The 16,640-nt window shown below is 40.4% G+C and overlaps 1 protein-coding gene and 1 pseudogene across 1 annotated transcript in view; one reads left to right on the top strand and one right to left on the bottom strand.

The window, feature by feature from the left end:
* Window positions 1-16,640, bottom strand: part of DNAH8 (dynein axonemal heavy chain 8) — a 251,864-nt gene that overhangs the window by 117,628 nt on the left and 117,596 nt on the right. Inside the window, exons 34-37 of the mRNA XM_081827548.1 lie at window positions 10,155-10,269; window positions 5,565-5,728; window positions 4,005-4,245; window positions 3,242-3,400 (exon numbers count right to left, since the gene is read on the bottom strand). Coding sequence (XP_081683674.1) covers window positions 3,242-3,400; window positions 4,005-4,245; window positions 5,565-5,728; window positions 10,155-10,269 — 679 coding nt within the window. The remainder of the gene's footprint in view (window positions 1-3,241; window positions 3,401-4,004; window positions 4,246-5,564; window positions 5,729-10,154; window positions 10,270-16,640) is intronic.
* On the top strand, window positions 736-2,105 carry LOC102725912 (heterogeneous nuclear ribonucleoprotein A1 pseudogene; annotated as a pseudogene).

Genomic DNA, 16,640 nt, shown 5'->3' with positions numbered 1-16,640 from the left:
AAAAAAAAAAAAAAAGGAAGCTTCTCCCTCCCTCCAGTGCCACAGCCCTAGTCCCCATGCAAAGTGTTGTGAGTAACTACTACGTGCCCAGGGCTATGTTACTCACTCTGGGAGGCAGAAAACAAGACAGGACTCTTGTCCTCAAAGATTCACAATGCTATTGGAGAGATAAAGTAATCTTTGCAAATCAATCAAGAGTAAAATTGTGGAGCTCAGGGGTGCCTGAGTGGTCTGAGGGTTAAGCGTCTGCCTTGGGCTCAGGTCATGATCTCCAGGTCCTGGGATGGAGCCTGCACTGGGCTTCCTGCTCAGTAGGGTGTCTGCTTTTCTCTCTCTCTCTCTCCCTCTGCCCTTCCCCACTGCTCATTCTGTCTCTCAAATAAATATAATCTTTTAAAAAATTAAAAAATAAAATTGTGGAGCTCTACTGGAAAATTTAGAGGAAGGAAAATTAGTATAGACAAAATAGACAAAGAGAATTTCACAGAGGATATGGACATAAGTTGCCCTTGAAGAATAGGTAGGATTCAATAAGAAGAGAGGGAAGAAATATAGAGAGAAAAGAAAAGAGGTAAAGGCATGAAAAGCTATAAAGAGATCAAAAAGGGAAGTAGTTGGGAAAAAAAATAAAGCTTAGAATTATGCCATATTATATTTGTTCTTCCAAAAGACTACAAACAGCAAGAATTCACTATCAGTTAAAATAAATAAATCGAGATACATTCATTAGATTACTCCCTTCTGCCCGTGGACGCCACCGAGTAAGCATCGTTAAAGTCTCTTCTCCCACCGCCATCATGTCTAAGTCAGAGTCTCCCAAAGAGCCTGAACAGCTGCGGAAGCTCTTCATCGGAGGTTTGAGCTTTGAAACAACTGATGAGTCTGAGGAGTCATTTTGAGCAATGGGGAACGCTTAAGGACTGTGTGGTAATGAGAGATCCAAACACCAAGCGCTCCAGAGGCTTTGGGTTTTTCACCTATGCCACTGTGGAGGAGGTGGATGCAGCCATGAACGCAAGGCCACACAAGGTGGATGGAAGAGTTATGGAACCAAAGAGGGCTGTCTCAAGAGAAGATTCTCAAAGACCTGGTGCCCATTTAACTGTGAAAAAGATTTTTGTTGGTGGCATTAAAAAAGACACTGAAGAACATCACCTAAGAGATTATTTTGAACAGTATGGGAAAATTGAAGCGATCGAGATCATGACTGACTGGGGCAGTGGCAAAAAGAGAGGTTTTGCTTTTGTAACATTTGATGACCATGACTCTGTAGACAAGATTGTCATTCAAAAATACCATACTGTGAATGGCCACAACTGTGAAGTAAGGAAAGCCCAATCTAAGCAAGAGATGGCTAGTGCTTCATCCAGCCAAAGAGGTCGAAGTGGTTCTGGAAATTTTGGTGGTGGTCGTGGAGGTGGTTTTGGTGGGAATGACAACTTTGGTCGTGGAGGGAACTTCAGTGGTCGAGGTGGCTTTGGTGGCAGTCGTGGTGGTGGATATGGTGGCAATGGGGATGGCTATAACAGATTTGGTAACGATGGAAGCAACTTTGGAGGTGGCGGAAGCTGTAATGATTTTGGCAATCACAACAATCAATCCTCAAATTCTGGACCCATGAAAGGAGGGAAGTTTGGAGGCAGAAGCTCTGGCCCCTATGGTGGTGGAGGCCAATACTTTGCCAAACCACGAAACCAAGGTGGCTGTGGTGGTTCCAGCAGCAGCAGGAGCTACGGCAGTGGCAGGAGGTTTTCATTACTGCCAGGAAACAAGGCTTAGCAGGAGAGGAGAGCCCGAGAAGTGACAGGGAAGCTACAGGTTACAACAGATTTGTGAACTCAGCCAAGCACAGTGGGGGCAGGGCCTCGCTGCTACAAAGAAGACATGTTTTAGACAATACTCATGTGTATGGGCAAAAAACTCGAGGACTGTATTTGTGACTAATTGTATAACAGGTTATTTTAGTTTCTGTTCTGTGGAAAGTGTAAAGCATTCCAACAAAGGGTTTTAATGTAGATTTTTTTTTTTTTTTGTACCCATGCTGTTGATTGCTAAATGTAATAGTCTGATCATGATGCTGAATAAAGGTGTCTTTAAAAAACAAACAAACAAACAAAAAAAACCTAATGGACTTCCAAACATCTGTCATGGATTACTTGACTTTCAGTTATTTCCATTTTCAGAGGCCTGAAACTTAACTGCATTAGCTGGTTGCCAGTATGAAATCATTCCCTGACCTTTCCCTTCGAAAACCCCAGCTCCAATTCCCACCCATGGGAACTAAGATTGGAATATAACAAATATTTCTCTGTTTGTATTTGCTTTTTAATATTGCTTATAGATCTTAAAAAATACACAGAAGTTTTACATTGTTGATACAGTCAAATGGTTTTGAAGTAAATATTCATTTATTTCTTTTGCACAATTTTATCTCCTCATTCCATTCTTCGACCTACATGCACTTCAGAATTACTTTGTTTGTGACCCTGCTTAAAAAATCTTTTTGGGGGTGCCTGAGTGGAGCAGTCAGTTGGGCATTATCTCTTGCTTTCAGCTCACATCGTGATCTCAGGGTTGTGAGATTGAGCCCCACATAGCTCTGCACTCAGCACGGGGTCTGCTTGGGATTCTCTCCTGTTCTCCCTCTGCTCCTCCCCCAGGCTCTCTCTCTCTCAAATAAATAAATCTTGAAAAAAAAAGTCCTTTTGGCAGGGCACCTGGGTAGTTCAGTCAACTGGGCATCTCACTCTTGGTTTCGGCTCAGGTCATGATCTCAGGGTGGTGGGATTGAGCCCCATGTTGGGCTCCATGCTGAGCGTGGAGCCTGCTTAAGATTTTGGGTGGCTCAGTCGGTTAAGCATCTGCCTTTGGCTCAGGTCATGATCCCAGGGTCCTTGGATGGAGCCCCACATCAGGCTCCCTGCTCAGTGGGGAGCCTGCTTCTCTCTCTCTCCCCCCTGCTCGTGCTCTTTCTTGCTATCTCTCTCTCTCAGATAAATAAAATCTTTAAAAAAAAAAAAAAGATTCTCTCTCTCTCCCTCTCCGTCTACCCCTCTCCCCTACCCACACAAGCGTGCATGTGTGCATGCACGTGCTCTCTCTCTCTCTCTAAAAGAAAAAAAATCCTTTTGGAGTCCTGTTTCAAACTTCATGAAACCTATACATTAATTTAGGGAGAATGATGTGTTGCCATTTAATCAAGTAAAGTTTTATCATGTTTATCCCTAGATGTTTTACATACTTGTTGCTGTTGAATGAAGTACCTTCCTGTTATAGTTTCTATCTCAAGATTGTTGCCAAGAGTTGGCAAACTTTTTCTGTAAAGGGCAGGATTAAAGCTTTGTGGCCCATAGGGTTTGTCACAACTATTCCACTGCACCCTCATAGTGCAGAAGCGGTCCTGGGCCATAAGGAAACAAATCCACTGTGGTCCAATACAACTCTGTGTATGAATGCTGCATTTGAATGCCATGTAATTTTCACAGGTCACACAATATTATTCTTCTTCTGATTCTTTTGCCACTCATTTAAAAAATGCAAATTTTAGCTCACAAATCTCACAAAACACAGACAGAGACCTGGATCTGGCCCATCAGCTGTAACTTGCCAGCCTTTCATATAGAGGATAGTTACTGAGTTTTGTATTTATCTCACACTTGGTCATCTTACTGAACTGTTAGTAGTTAAAACAGATGTTCAGTTCTTTTCTATTAAGAGATAATCATCTCATCTGCACACAATATTTTTGTTTTTTCCTATCTGATAATTACATCTTTTTTTGTTTGTTTTGGTCATTTGTTTCATTGCCTAGAACTTTCAAAACCCCATATTAAATAGTGGTGATGATAGGAGGCATCCTTGTCTTATACCTGACTTTAATGGGATTACTGCTAAATTTCACTGAAATATTTTACTTGGTGTATGATGACATGAATCACAACATATAACTAATGTAGAAGTTACTACAACTCCATGGTGGGACTCTGGGGTGCGGAGAAATATACAGTTAGGTGAGTAATCGAAAAGCTCTTTTCAAAGGTGAAAATAAATACCAGTTCATAAATTTTGGGCACTTCAAACACAGAATCCTCAGGTTCATCACCAGTTGGTTCAGGCATCTCACGGAGAAAATCTACAAAGTATGGCTCAGGAAGAATATATGAAGTCACATCTGGGTTAATATTCTCTTCAACTGCTCGAACAAGATGGATATTAAACCATTGCTCATCTTCAGGAGTTATAAATCTGAAAGAAAAATGCAGGAGTAAATATGTAAAATATGAAGGCATCTTTCCTAATTGAACATGTCCAACCTCCCTCCACTTCCTGAGGCCCCATCCTACACCACGGACTTCTCAGAACAGGGGAATAGACAAGGACATAACTCCATTAAGGAGAGTTATAACACTGAGTATTACTTAAAAAAAAATACTGGCAAAGAGTCTCTCCTTGATCAACCTTAGTCTCCTCTGAATCCTCTTCCCAATTAGGCCTTGACTTTTGGACTTCTGTGTCCTTCTTTGCATTGCCCAATTGTACCAAGAATCCTGTCAAGTGGGTTTAATCCCAGAATCTCCCACTCCCCATATCTAATCACCCTTCAATATCTGACCAAATTCCTCATTCCCCATCACCCCCCAGGTAATATCTACTCACCCTAGCCTGCTTTCAGCAAGAATCCTATTAGGTAAGTTTAGCTAGAATCCCTCCCTTACCCTTGATATTTCCTCTCAGTAGTTTTTCCATCCACCAACGTCCCCTAAACTGCTCCGTGGCTATAAATTCCCACTCTTCCCTTGTCATATTTGGAGTTCAGCTCAATTTCTCTCCCCTCCTGCAAAACCCCATCGCAGTGGTCCATATACCCAGTGTGATAATCCTAAATAAAGTCTGTATGCCTTATTGTTTTAACAAGTGTCACAAATAATTTTTTTTTCTTTAACAATACAGATGAGTCACTTAGGTGGGGTCAAAGGTTCCTAAAATTTGCAATAGGAGTGCAGACTGACGACATTCAGTAGTGGACGAGCGTCCACTTTCTGGTTCTGCAAGCACACAGCGCACAAAGGTCGTCTTCAGACCTACAGTATCAGAGGGGGAAGAGCTGAAGGAGGGGGACCGACATTTGAGAAATACCACATATGTGTGCGATGTTGTGGTAGGCCCATACAGCTTTGTAAGATCAGCATCACCATCCATATTTTATACAGGAGGAAGCTGAGGCTCAGAACAATGACTGAGCCTATGTTCCCAGATTTCACCAAGCAAAAGCTACATGGAGCTCAAATGTCCTAGAAAATACACATAATAAAATTTGCCTCTGAATGTTATCAAGTCTCTGATGATGTGGTGATTTAAAAAAATGTGCTGTGGAAATAATACTCAAGCAGACTGGCAGAGCATTTTTTAAGAGGACCAGCAGGTGGGAAATGGCATCAATGCTTCACAAGCCCCAGAGCAAGTGAAGACAATACTCTAATTATTTGAGTAGATAATGCAGGAATTAGTCTCATGGTGTCAACTTCTTATACAGTACATTTAAACTCAAGTGCTGTAGTATACACCTGTCTGCAATTACTCTGTTGCACTCGTGTTTGAAAAGTGATAGGAGAATAGATATCGAATCACACTCCTCGGCTTTTATGGTTAACATTCCTTGCCAAATTCTGGAAAGATCTCGAAGATTGAAAATGTAATGAAATTTAGAAGGAGTTGGCAGCATCTTCACCTAGAGATGGACAAAAATGTATTACTTTTCAGGTAAAACTAAAAGCAGAACTGCTTTTTAGAATTACTTTATTCCACAGATTTTATTTTAAATGAAGTAGGCTGAGTAAATAAACCAAGATTAAGTTTATATTTTTGTCGCAGCACTGATGAGAAAAACACATCATAAATAAACCAACATAGAATTTCAAAGACCATAAGCTCTTGAATCAGATCCATTCCAGAATAACACTTCAGATGCCAATTCCAGTGCCTGTTCTATCAGCGTTAGTTGGCTTTGAACAAGTCACTTTCCCCTGAATTCTTAAAAACTATGTGAGTTGTGGGAATGACCATTTCTAATCATTGTTAACCGTATTAGTGTGTACGTGGAAATATGTCATAAGAAAAAACTGGGTGTGAGCTGATTGCCATGCAGTTAAGAACAATGAAAGTTCACTTCTGAAGTCAATAATGACCATTTCCATAGATTGCTTTAAGGTCTTTAGTATATTTGGATTTCCACCAATATATTTGTATATCATAATCTACATTTCACCATGGAGATCCAAACTCAGTCAGCATGCTTTCACATATCTGTTTATCTAGAATAAGTTGGCAGGCAAGTCTGACATGCAGGTATAATGACAAGGTGGCTTTCCTGGGTTTTGTTTTTGTTTGAACACCAACTTATCAGTTCTACCAACTTCAGAATCCAAACAGCCAAAGCTGTAACAATGACACATTCTTGTGCGGAGAGATACCAGTTAAGGGATAAACTTGAGGTGTACTAGGCGTGGGAAGCATTGCTGGCCATGTATAAAGATTATAACTGATACCATTAGCATCATTTTGAATGTGAAAACAATAATTCTGGAGAATCACACTCCCCACAAGATTAATTTGGGAAAGCAAATGCTTTTTTAAGGGCCTATTTATGGAATATGCCCTTTCTACATTGAAAAAGTACCCCACTGAGCTTATAACATAATCATTACAGGCTAATTCACATTGTAAGTTAAAACAGCAGGTAGCAGGGAAGACAGAATAAAGACAAGTGTTATTTTACCAATTACCCTTAAATTTCCCTCTTTGCTCAGTTCCATTCCCAGCTAAAATGTTCATTCCACTCACCAAAATGTAAAATCATATTACAAATATGCAGAAATAAAGGGCTAAGGCTGTGTGAATATTGCTTATTTCTTTGCGGTAAAGGACTGCCATGGGATGACAGCCATTGAGGCAATCATTAAAGAGAATCAAATAAATTCCTTTTTCCCCCTCTTCTCACATCTTAACCTGTTTCTTTCCCTTTAATTTTTGTCAACTCCTTTCTTTCCTCACCTGGGCTTCTGCTTTAATTTTTTTTTTTTAAGATTTTATTTATTTATTTGACAGAGAGAGACACAGCAAGAGAGGGAACACAAGCAGGGGGAGTGGGAGAGGGAGAAGCAGGCTTCCCGCGGAGCAGGGAGCCCAATGTGGGGCTCCATCCTAGGACCCTGGGATCATGACCTGAGCCGAAGGCAGACGCTTAACGACTGAGCCAGCCAGGTGCCCTGGGCTTCTGCTTTAAAGCTGTGTAAAGTAGGGGTGCCTGGGTGGCTGAGTCAGTTGAGCAGCCAACTCTTGATTTCATCTCAGGTCATGATCTCAAGGTCATGGGATCCAGCCCCATGTTGGGCTCCACACTCAGCAGGGAGTCTGCTTGAGATTCTCTTCCCCTGCCCCTCCCCCCCACTCTCTCTCTGTCTTTCTCTCAAATTAATAAATAAATCTTAAAAAAAAAAAAAGCTGTGTAAAGTGATATAAAGATGAAGTAGTATACAAGGGTTAAAAGTGCTTTGTGAGGATGGAAGGCTTGAAGAAAAGATACAAAAAGGGCTGCTTATTTGGGGGTGGGGAAGGGAGGAAGATTCATTCATTATTCAGTGGCTATTTTTGACACTTCCTGCTGCCCTTAAGAAGATACCATTGTAACTAAGAAGACAGCATGGTAACTAGCAGCTCAATCTACTAAAATCAGGGAGCTTCTGTTCTAGTGCGGGAGCCTGACAATAGGTAAATAAGAAACAAATATATTGGTAAACAAACAAATTGACAAATAATCATAATAAAAGTCATGGTCAGAAAAAATAAAGTAGGGCCAGAAGACAGATAATGACTGCGATAGGGCCATGGACAGTTACTTTAGAGACAATGGTCTGAGAAAGCCCCTCTGAATGTAAGAAGGATGAGAATGAGTCAAACAAAGTATGGTGGCCCAGAGGCACAAAAAACATGGGGTGTTCGAGGAACAGCGAGAGGGCAGGGCCGCTGGAGCAGAAGGTGGAAGGGGTGAACAGGGACCAGCTCAGGGGGTGAGTTTCACAGGCCAGAGCAAGGCATTGGGTTTCACTCTAAGTGTACCTGGGAGCCTCCTGGTGGTTTTGAGAAGGAGTAATGATTTCTCATTTACTTTCCTCAAAAGCATTTTAGGACTGTGTAAAGAACAGACTCTAGGAGGGCAAAAAGAAAGCAAATGGCTGCATGGTCCAGAGGGCAGGTGATAGAAGCATCTATCAGGGGGGTCACTCTGAGATGGCAGAGAGTGCTCAAGCTTTGGGATATATTCTGAAAGCATGGTAACTGAGACTTGCTGATGGATTGGAAGTAGAGGGATGAGGGAGACAAATCAAGGATGGTGCCAGTTTTTTATCTGAGGAGAAGGATCAGTGGTGTTGCTATTAGCTAAAAAGATGCAAAAGTCTGAGGGAAGGTCATACTGAAGGACAATTAAGAGTTCTGTGTAGACACATTAACTTTAAGATGGTTATTGGATATCTAAATGGCGATGTCTACTAAGCAGTAGGAAATAAGTATGGAGCCAAGCAGAGAGGCCTGGAATGGAAGCACGGATTTTGAAGTCATCAGCACGGAGATGGTGTTTAAGGCCTTGGAGCTGGAGAAACCATCTGGGTAAAGAATACAGACAGGGGAGAGGTCCTAGAGTTAAGATCGGGTGCACTCCAGTATCTAGAGGAAGGGAAGAAGAGGGGGGACTTTTAAAAAGGTAACTTGTCAGGTAGGAAGAAAACCAAGAGCATGAGTTTCCTTGGAAACCAAGTGAAAAATGTGTTCGAGAGGGAAACTTTTATGTCAAATGCGCTAAAGAATCAAGTAAGAGGAAGACGTCAACCTTTGGATTTGCCAAGACTGAGATCTTTGGTGACCCTGATGAGAGCAGTGGAATGAAAGCTTGTGGAAAACAGGTTAAAGAGGTAAAGAAAGATGCGAAATGGAACCGGTAAACATTCATATAACGAGAAAAACTTTGATGGAAAGACAACCAGAAGGCCAAAGGTTTTCAGGAAAATATGTATATAATCACATGAGTGTGAACAATGGATGGATCTGACCACAGAAAATTATCTCAGACACTCAGCCCTGGCCATTCATTTTGAGTTTTCTTTAAGAGAGGCAGAACGGCATGTGCAAAGACCCTGTCTTGGCAAGGGGCAGACCCCATGCAAGGAACAGGGCATTATGTGGACCAAGCATTTCATAAGGAACACCTTCCTCTCTTTATAATTCTCTTATCTAGAATTCCCCCAGGAATCTGAGAGGTTGACACCCTCCAAGTTTCCCCAGGACATAAGCCTCCTCCCAGATATGTGTAATTGGCCTAATGAATGTTTTTTGGCAAATGCCTCAGCCTTGTTTTAAGCCTAGGTCTGAGATGTCACAGACCTACGCTTAATTGCTTTTGCATGAGTCTGCTTTGAAACATCTGGTGACAGCTACAGGTTTGCTGAGCTTTACTTAGGGCACTGACCTGTATATTAAAATCTAGACTGGTGGCGCAGTTGGTTAAGTGTCCAGCTCAGGTTGTGATCTCAGGGTTGTGAGACCAAGGCCAGTAGTGTCAGGCTCCACGCTTAGCATGGAGTATGCTTGAGACTCTCTCTCCCTCTCCCCCCCACTCTCTCTAAGGTAAATAAATAAATCTTATCTAAATATATATATCTATTTTTGTTAAGTACACTTCCATCCATTTACTAATTCCCGTTCCATCTCAGAGACTCACACAAGTTTGACTTTAAGTCTCAGGTAGCTAAGAATATCCAGAAATTCATGTTTTCAGTCAGCCAGTAAACATGTGAGTGTCTGACATACAAATCAGAGTAACAAGTGGAAAAGCAGTATTCTCATTTTAGCAAAATTCTACTTTATCTTGGATGCCGTGTGTGGTTTATAGTAATATCTCATACATATGGAAAGCATCATCTAGTCGGAATATTTGCTCCCTGGAAGGAAAATGTGTCATAAATCTATTTGAGCACCTAATTTCTCTTTTTCAAAAAAACCCCACTACTCCATAATGTGATGATAAGTTCATGAGCCATGAGGTGAGAACGGACCGAGTAATAGTTGACTTTCTGTTATTACGGACAACAACGCTTCTGTACCTTCGTCCACTGCCACAGCACTCTGCCTGCTGAAACTAAATTTGCAATCATCTCACATACTTCAAGTTTGAACTTTCTGCAAGGATCAAAGTACCCACAGCCAATAAGTCCTGGAAAATAAAACAAGATTGAAGGTGCACATTTATGAAAAGATTACAAGGTGCATGTTTATCCCAGTGAATAAATCATAATAAGACTAAGCTGGGTGACATTAAGAATTTCTCTCAAGGAATCAACTAAGACTGGAAATCAGGAGTGGGGCCAGCAAAGCTTAGTGTGTAGTGATAAGCATCTTATATGTATTAACTCACTTAATCTTCCCCACATCCTATGGAAAAGGATCTCAGATAGTATTATCATTATTCCCGTTCTGAGTTTAGTAACTTGCCCAAGGTCGCACAGCTTGTATGTGGGTGGATCTGAGATTTGAACCTGAGCAGCCTGGCTCTGGAGCCCATAAAATAGCACTCACCCTGAAGCATATAAGGGCTGGAAAAGAATTTAGAGACTATTTGCTCATATCACAGATATGGAGACCAAGACCAGGAAGGGAAATTGTTCAAGGTCACACGGATTGGTTGTTGATAGAATTGGAATCAGGACCCACATCTTGTGACCCTGGCCTGGGCTGGTGATATAATGGTCCCTTGGAAACACCCAGCACAATGACAATCTGACACAGTCACCCTCAGGAAGGACTGGGTTGTAGATTTATAGACTGTTCTTAAATTCTCAGTGTTTTTGGTTTTAGACTGCAGAAACAGATTTACTCTACTTCACTCCAGTGAGATTGCATGTTGAATAATACCTTCAGTTCTGAGCATGGTATTTTCAGAGGAATGCAAACAGGAATATTTGCTCAGAGATGCAGAGCAGGTTTATGAAAGGTGGAGCAGCTAAAGAAACTGGGGTTCATTCACGTGGACCGAAGAAGAGTAGCCCTGAGGGAACATCAAATTGTCCTATGAAGTCAGGGTTGGTTGTGTTCGATGCCTGCAAGACCCTTCTGCTTCCTGAAATCCCGTATTCTAGATCCCTGACTTCCTGTGGGACAAGGATTCTGTAAGAAGCATGGCATCTGGCATTGGAAAACAGGATTAACACCACACCTCTGCCACACGCTAACTGAATGGCCTTGACTGGGCAGTCATTTCACTTCTCTGAGCCTCAGTTTCTCATTTCTTTCTGTCTTTAGTTTTCAGTATTAATCATACTGAAGCATGTATAAAATAGTTTAACAAATAAACACTAACCTACAGTCTACTAGATTGAGAAACACAACCTTGCCCCAGTATACTAGAAACCCCCATTTGTCCATCCCTGTCCATAACCCCTTCCTTCCTCCAAGAGCAGCCACTACTCTGACCTGGTGAGAATCTGTGACTCACTTTTCTTTATAGTTTTGCCACTTATGGTTTTGACCTTTAACCTTTTCTTTAACTTCAACTTTTGAAATTTAATTTAATGGGATCATATCACATATTCCTTTGTGACTTGCTTCTTTTACTCAACTTATTTCTAGGATTCATCCACATGGGAACCTGTAGCTGTGTTTATTCATGTTCCCTGCTGCATAGCTTCATGCTGTGGGCCTACACCACAATTTATTGACCCAATGTTACTGTCAATAAATATTTGGATTATTCCAAGGTTTTTGCTATCTTGAACATTGTTCTATAAACATGCTTGTGTGTCTTCTGGCACACATGTACAGAATCAAGTAAAGATGGATTAAGGGTTTAAATATGGAAGGCAAAACTATAATGTTTGGAATAAAATATAGGCAAGTATCTGCATGACCTCTGGGTAGGAAAGGACTTCTTAAATGCAACTCAAAATATGCAAATCATGAAGGAGACAAATGATAAACTGGCATATGCCTGGGAGTGGAACTGCTGTGGGTGTCCACACGTTCTGCTTTACCAGCAGGTGGTAAGTGTCTCAGTTCCTGCCCATTCTCACCAATGCCTGATTTTGTCAGAATTTTTCATTTTTTGCAAATCCAGTGGGTATAAGTGGTATTTCCTTGGTGTTTTAAATTTGCATTTTCCTGAATATTAGTATGTCTATCATCTTTACATTTGTTTATTGGTCATTTGCTTTCCTCTTCTTAACGTGCTTGGTTTTGTGTCCATTTTAATATTAGGATGTTTGCTTTTCTCTGATTCATAGGATTTCTTTAAGTGTTCAGATTACTTAATGCAATATATGTTAAGAAAAAAAAAAAGAAGAAGAAGGTAGCGGGAGGGGAGGAATGAAGCGGGGGAAATCGGAGGGGTGGACGAACCATGAGGGACGATGGACTCTGAAAAACAAACTGAGGGTTCTAGAGGGGAGGGGGGTGGGAGGATGGGTTGGCCTGGTGGTGGGTATTGAGGAGGGCACGTTCTGCATGGAGCACTGGGTGTTGTGCACGAACAATGAATCATGGAACACTTCATCTAGAACTAATGATGTAATTTATGGGGATTAACATAAGAATAAAAAAAATGGTTAAAAAAAAAGTGTTCAGATTACTAACTTTTTTTGTTTTATTGCATATGTTGAAATTTTTTTCTTCCACTTTTGAGGCTTGTCTTTTCACTCTTTAATGTTGCTTTTTAGACAAACAAAAGTTCTTTATTTTAATCTAGTCAAACTTGTCGTCTCCTTCCTTATGGTTTATGCTTTCAGAGTCTCACTTAAAAAGTTCTTTCCTAGAAGAGGAGTTAAGATGGTGGAGGAGTAGGGGGACCCTAAGCTTGCCTCATCCTTGAATACAGCTAGATAATTATCAAATCATTCTGAACACCCAAGAAATTGATCTGAGGACTAAGAACAAACTGCACATCTAGAGGTAGAAAAATGTCCACATCATAGAAGGTAGGAGCTGCTGAGAGGTGATATGGGAGAAGAAAGAATTGCAGGTGCTGCAAAGGGGAGGGAGCCTTAATCACAGAGAGAGGAGCAAGAGAGAAAGAGTGAAGCAGCAGGCAGGGGGTTGCACAAGAAAAACTCTTTCCCAAAACCACCGACTGGGAAAAGGAGAGGGGCTGACTACCACAAGTCTTTATAAGCAGTGGAGCTCAAAGTCTGAAGTTCTAGACATCTGCACCATCGCTGGGGTTGTGCCTGGCAGGCTCAATGGTGGTCTGGTGGGGAAGGAGGGCAGAGGCCCAGGAGTGTGCAGTGTGGTCTGAGGATCCCCTGGGTCACATGGGGAGAAACAGCTCCCCTTTGGGGGAGTACATTTGGGAGTTGTGGCATGGCCTCTCCAGGGGACTCATTGAGTGGGGGGAAAAAAAAGAACAAAAGCAACAAAGACTAGAAAGAAACAGAGAACATCATCAGATATACCAACTTTACAGGTAACACAATGTCACTAAATTCATATCTATCAATAGTCACTCTAAATGTAAATGGACTAAATACTCCAAACAAAAGACATAGGGTATCAGAATGGATAAAAACACAAGATCCATCTATATGATGTCCACAAAAGCCTCATTTTACACCTAAAGATACCTGCAGATTGAAAGTGAGGGGATGGAGAACCATCTATCATGCTAATGGACATCAAAAGAAAGCCAGAGTAGCCATACTTATATCAGACAAACTAGATTTTAAAACAAAGACTATAACAGAGATGAAGAAGGGCATTATATCATAATTAAGGGGTCTACACATCAAGAAGATCTAACAATTGTAAATATGTATGCCCCAACTTGGAAGCACCCAAATATATAAATCAATTAATAACAAACATAAAAAAAAACTCATTGTAATAATACAATAACAATAGGGGACTTTAACACCCCACTTAACAACAATGGACAGATGATCTAAGCAGAAAATCAACAAGGAAACAATGACTTTGAGTGACACACTGGACCACATGGACTTAACAGATATGTTTAGAACATTTCATCCTAAAGCAGCAGAATATACATTCTTTTTGAGTGTACACGGAACATTCTCCAGAATAGATCACATACTGGGTCACAAATCAGGTCTCAACAAGTACAAAACCACTGAGATCATTCCCTGCATATTTTTGGACCACAATATCATGAAACTTGAAGTCAACCATAAGAAAAAATTTGGAAAGACCACAAACACATGGAGGCTAAAAAACATGCTACTAAAGAATGAATGAGTCAACCACAAAATTAAAGAAGAAATAAAAAATTACATGGAGGCAAATGAAAATGAAAGCACGACAATCCAAAACCTTTAGGATGCAGCAAAAGTAGTCCTAAGAGAAAAGTATATTGCAATACAGACCTACCTCTAGAAGCAAGGAGCTAGAAAAGGAACATCAAACAAAGCCTAAAGCTAGCAGAAGAAGGGAAATAATAAGGATTAGAGCAGAAATAAATGATATAAAAAAAAACAGAACAGATATATGAAACTAAGAGCTGGTTCTTTGAAAGAATTAATAAAATTGATAACCCCCTAGCCAGACTTATTAAATAGAAAAGAGAAAGGACCCAAATAAATAAAATCACGAACAAAAGAGGAGAGATCACAACCAACAGCACAGATATACAAACAATTATAAGAGAATATTATGAAAAATTGTATGCCAAGTAATTGGGCAAATAGGAAGAAATGGACAAATTACTAGGAACATACAAACTACCAAAACTGAAACAGGAAGAAATAGAAAATTTGAACAGATGAATAACCAGTAAAGAAATTGAATCAGTAATCAAAAATCTCCCAACAAACAAAAGTCCAAGGCCAGATGGTTTCCCAGTGGAATTCTATCAGACATTTAAAGAGGAGTTAATAGTTATTCTTCTCAAACTGTTCCAAAACATAGAAATGGAAGGAAAACTTCCATACTCATTCTACAAGGCCAGCATTACCTTGATTCCAAAACCAGACAAATACCCCACTAAAAAGGAGACCATCCCTGATGAACATGGATGTAAAAACTCTCAACAAGATACTAGCAAATTGATTCCAACCGTACATTAAAAGAATTATTCACCATGATCAAGTGGGATTTATTCCTGGGCTGCAGGCATGGTTCAATATTCACAAATCAATCAACGTGATACACCACATTAATGAAAGGAAGGATAAGAACCAGATGATCCTCTCAGTAGATGCAGAAAAAGCGTGTGACAAAGTACAGCATCCATTGTCTTCTTTCTTTCTTTCTTTCTTTCTTTCTTTCTTTCTTTCTTTCTTTGAGAGAGAGCATGAGCTGGGGGTGGAGGGGTAGGGGCAGAGGGAGAGGGAGAAGCAGGCTCCCGGCTGAGCAGAGATCCCGATGTGGGACTCCATCCCAGGACTCCAGGATCATGATCTGAGCTGAAGGCAGACACTTAACTGACTGAACCACCCAGGCACTCCACAGCATCCATTCTTGATAAAATCCCTCAACAAAGTAGGCTTAGAGGGAACATATCTCAACATAATAAGGGCCATCTATGAAAGACCCAAAGCTCTCATTATCCTCCATGGGGGAAATGAGAGCTTTTCCTCTATGGTCAGGAACAAGACCCTAGATGGCTTGACAGGCAAATTCAACCAAACATTTAAAGAAGAGTTAATACATATTCTTTGCAAACTATTCCAAAAAAAGAAAAGGAAGGAAAATTTCCAAATTCATTCTATGAGGCCAGCATTATCCTGATACCAAAACCAGATAAAAACACCACAGAAAAAGAGAACTACAGCCAATATCTCTGATGAACATAGATGTAACAATCCTCAGTAAAATACTAGCAAACTGAACCCAACAATACATTAAAAAAATCATTAACTCTTTTCTGGGGAAGGAGCAAGATGGCAGAGGAGTAGGAGACCTGGATTTCATCTGGTGCCAGGAATTCAGCTGGATAGGAATCAAACCATTCTGAACACCTATGAACTCAACAGGAGATCGAAGAAAAGAATAGCAACAACTCTCTGAACAGAAAAGCGACCACTTTCTGGAAGAGTCATGTTCTATCCCTTCATAGTAGTTACCCTTATTTTTGGTATATATATATAAGTTGTTCTATCTTTAAAATTTTCAGATACAGTTTCTTCTAACAGATCAAAATATACCCTAAATCTCTAGTGTGTGGCTTTGTTCTAGTCTCCTGCCTGATCACATTCTCTCCCTTTTAATTTTTAAATCCTCTTCTTTCTTTTTTCAACCAACTTCTTATCGATTCCTTTTATAAAATCTTTTATAATTTTCATCTTTACAGTCATATTCCATCCCTTCATCATATTAACCCTTATTTTTGTACATATATAAGTTTTTCTTTCTTTAAAATTTTAGGAGGCACTTTCTTCTAACAAACCAAAATATGCCCAAAATCTAGTGTGTGGCACTGATCTATGCACCAGCCTGATCATATTTGATCATATTCTGTTTGTTTTGTTTTGTTCTGTTTTTGTTTGTTTTTATCTTTTTTCTTTTCTTTTTCTCTTTTCTTTCCTTCCGTTTCTTTTCCCCCAGTTTCAGGTCTTTTCTGATTTGTTTAGAGTATATTTTCTGGGGAT

Source organism: Leptonychotes weddellii, chromosome 8 (assembly GCF_054177405.1).
Source record: "Leptonychotes weddellii isolate Sample4059 chromosome 8, ASM5417740v2, whole genome shotgun sequence".
Classification (NCBI taxonomy): domain Eukaryota; kingdom Metazoa; phylum Chordata; class Mammalia; order Carnivora; family Phocidae; genus Leptonychotes; species Leptonychotes weddellii.
The sequence above is the reverse complement of the archived record's forward strand: the minus strand, read 5'-3'. Positions and strand labels throughout refer to the sequence as shown.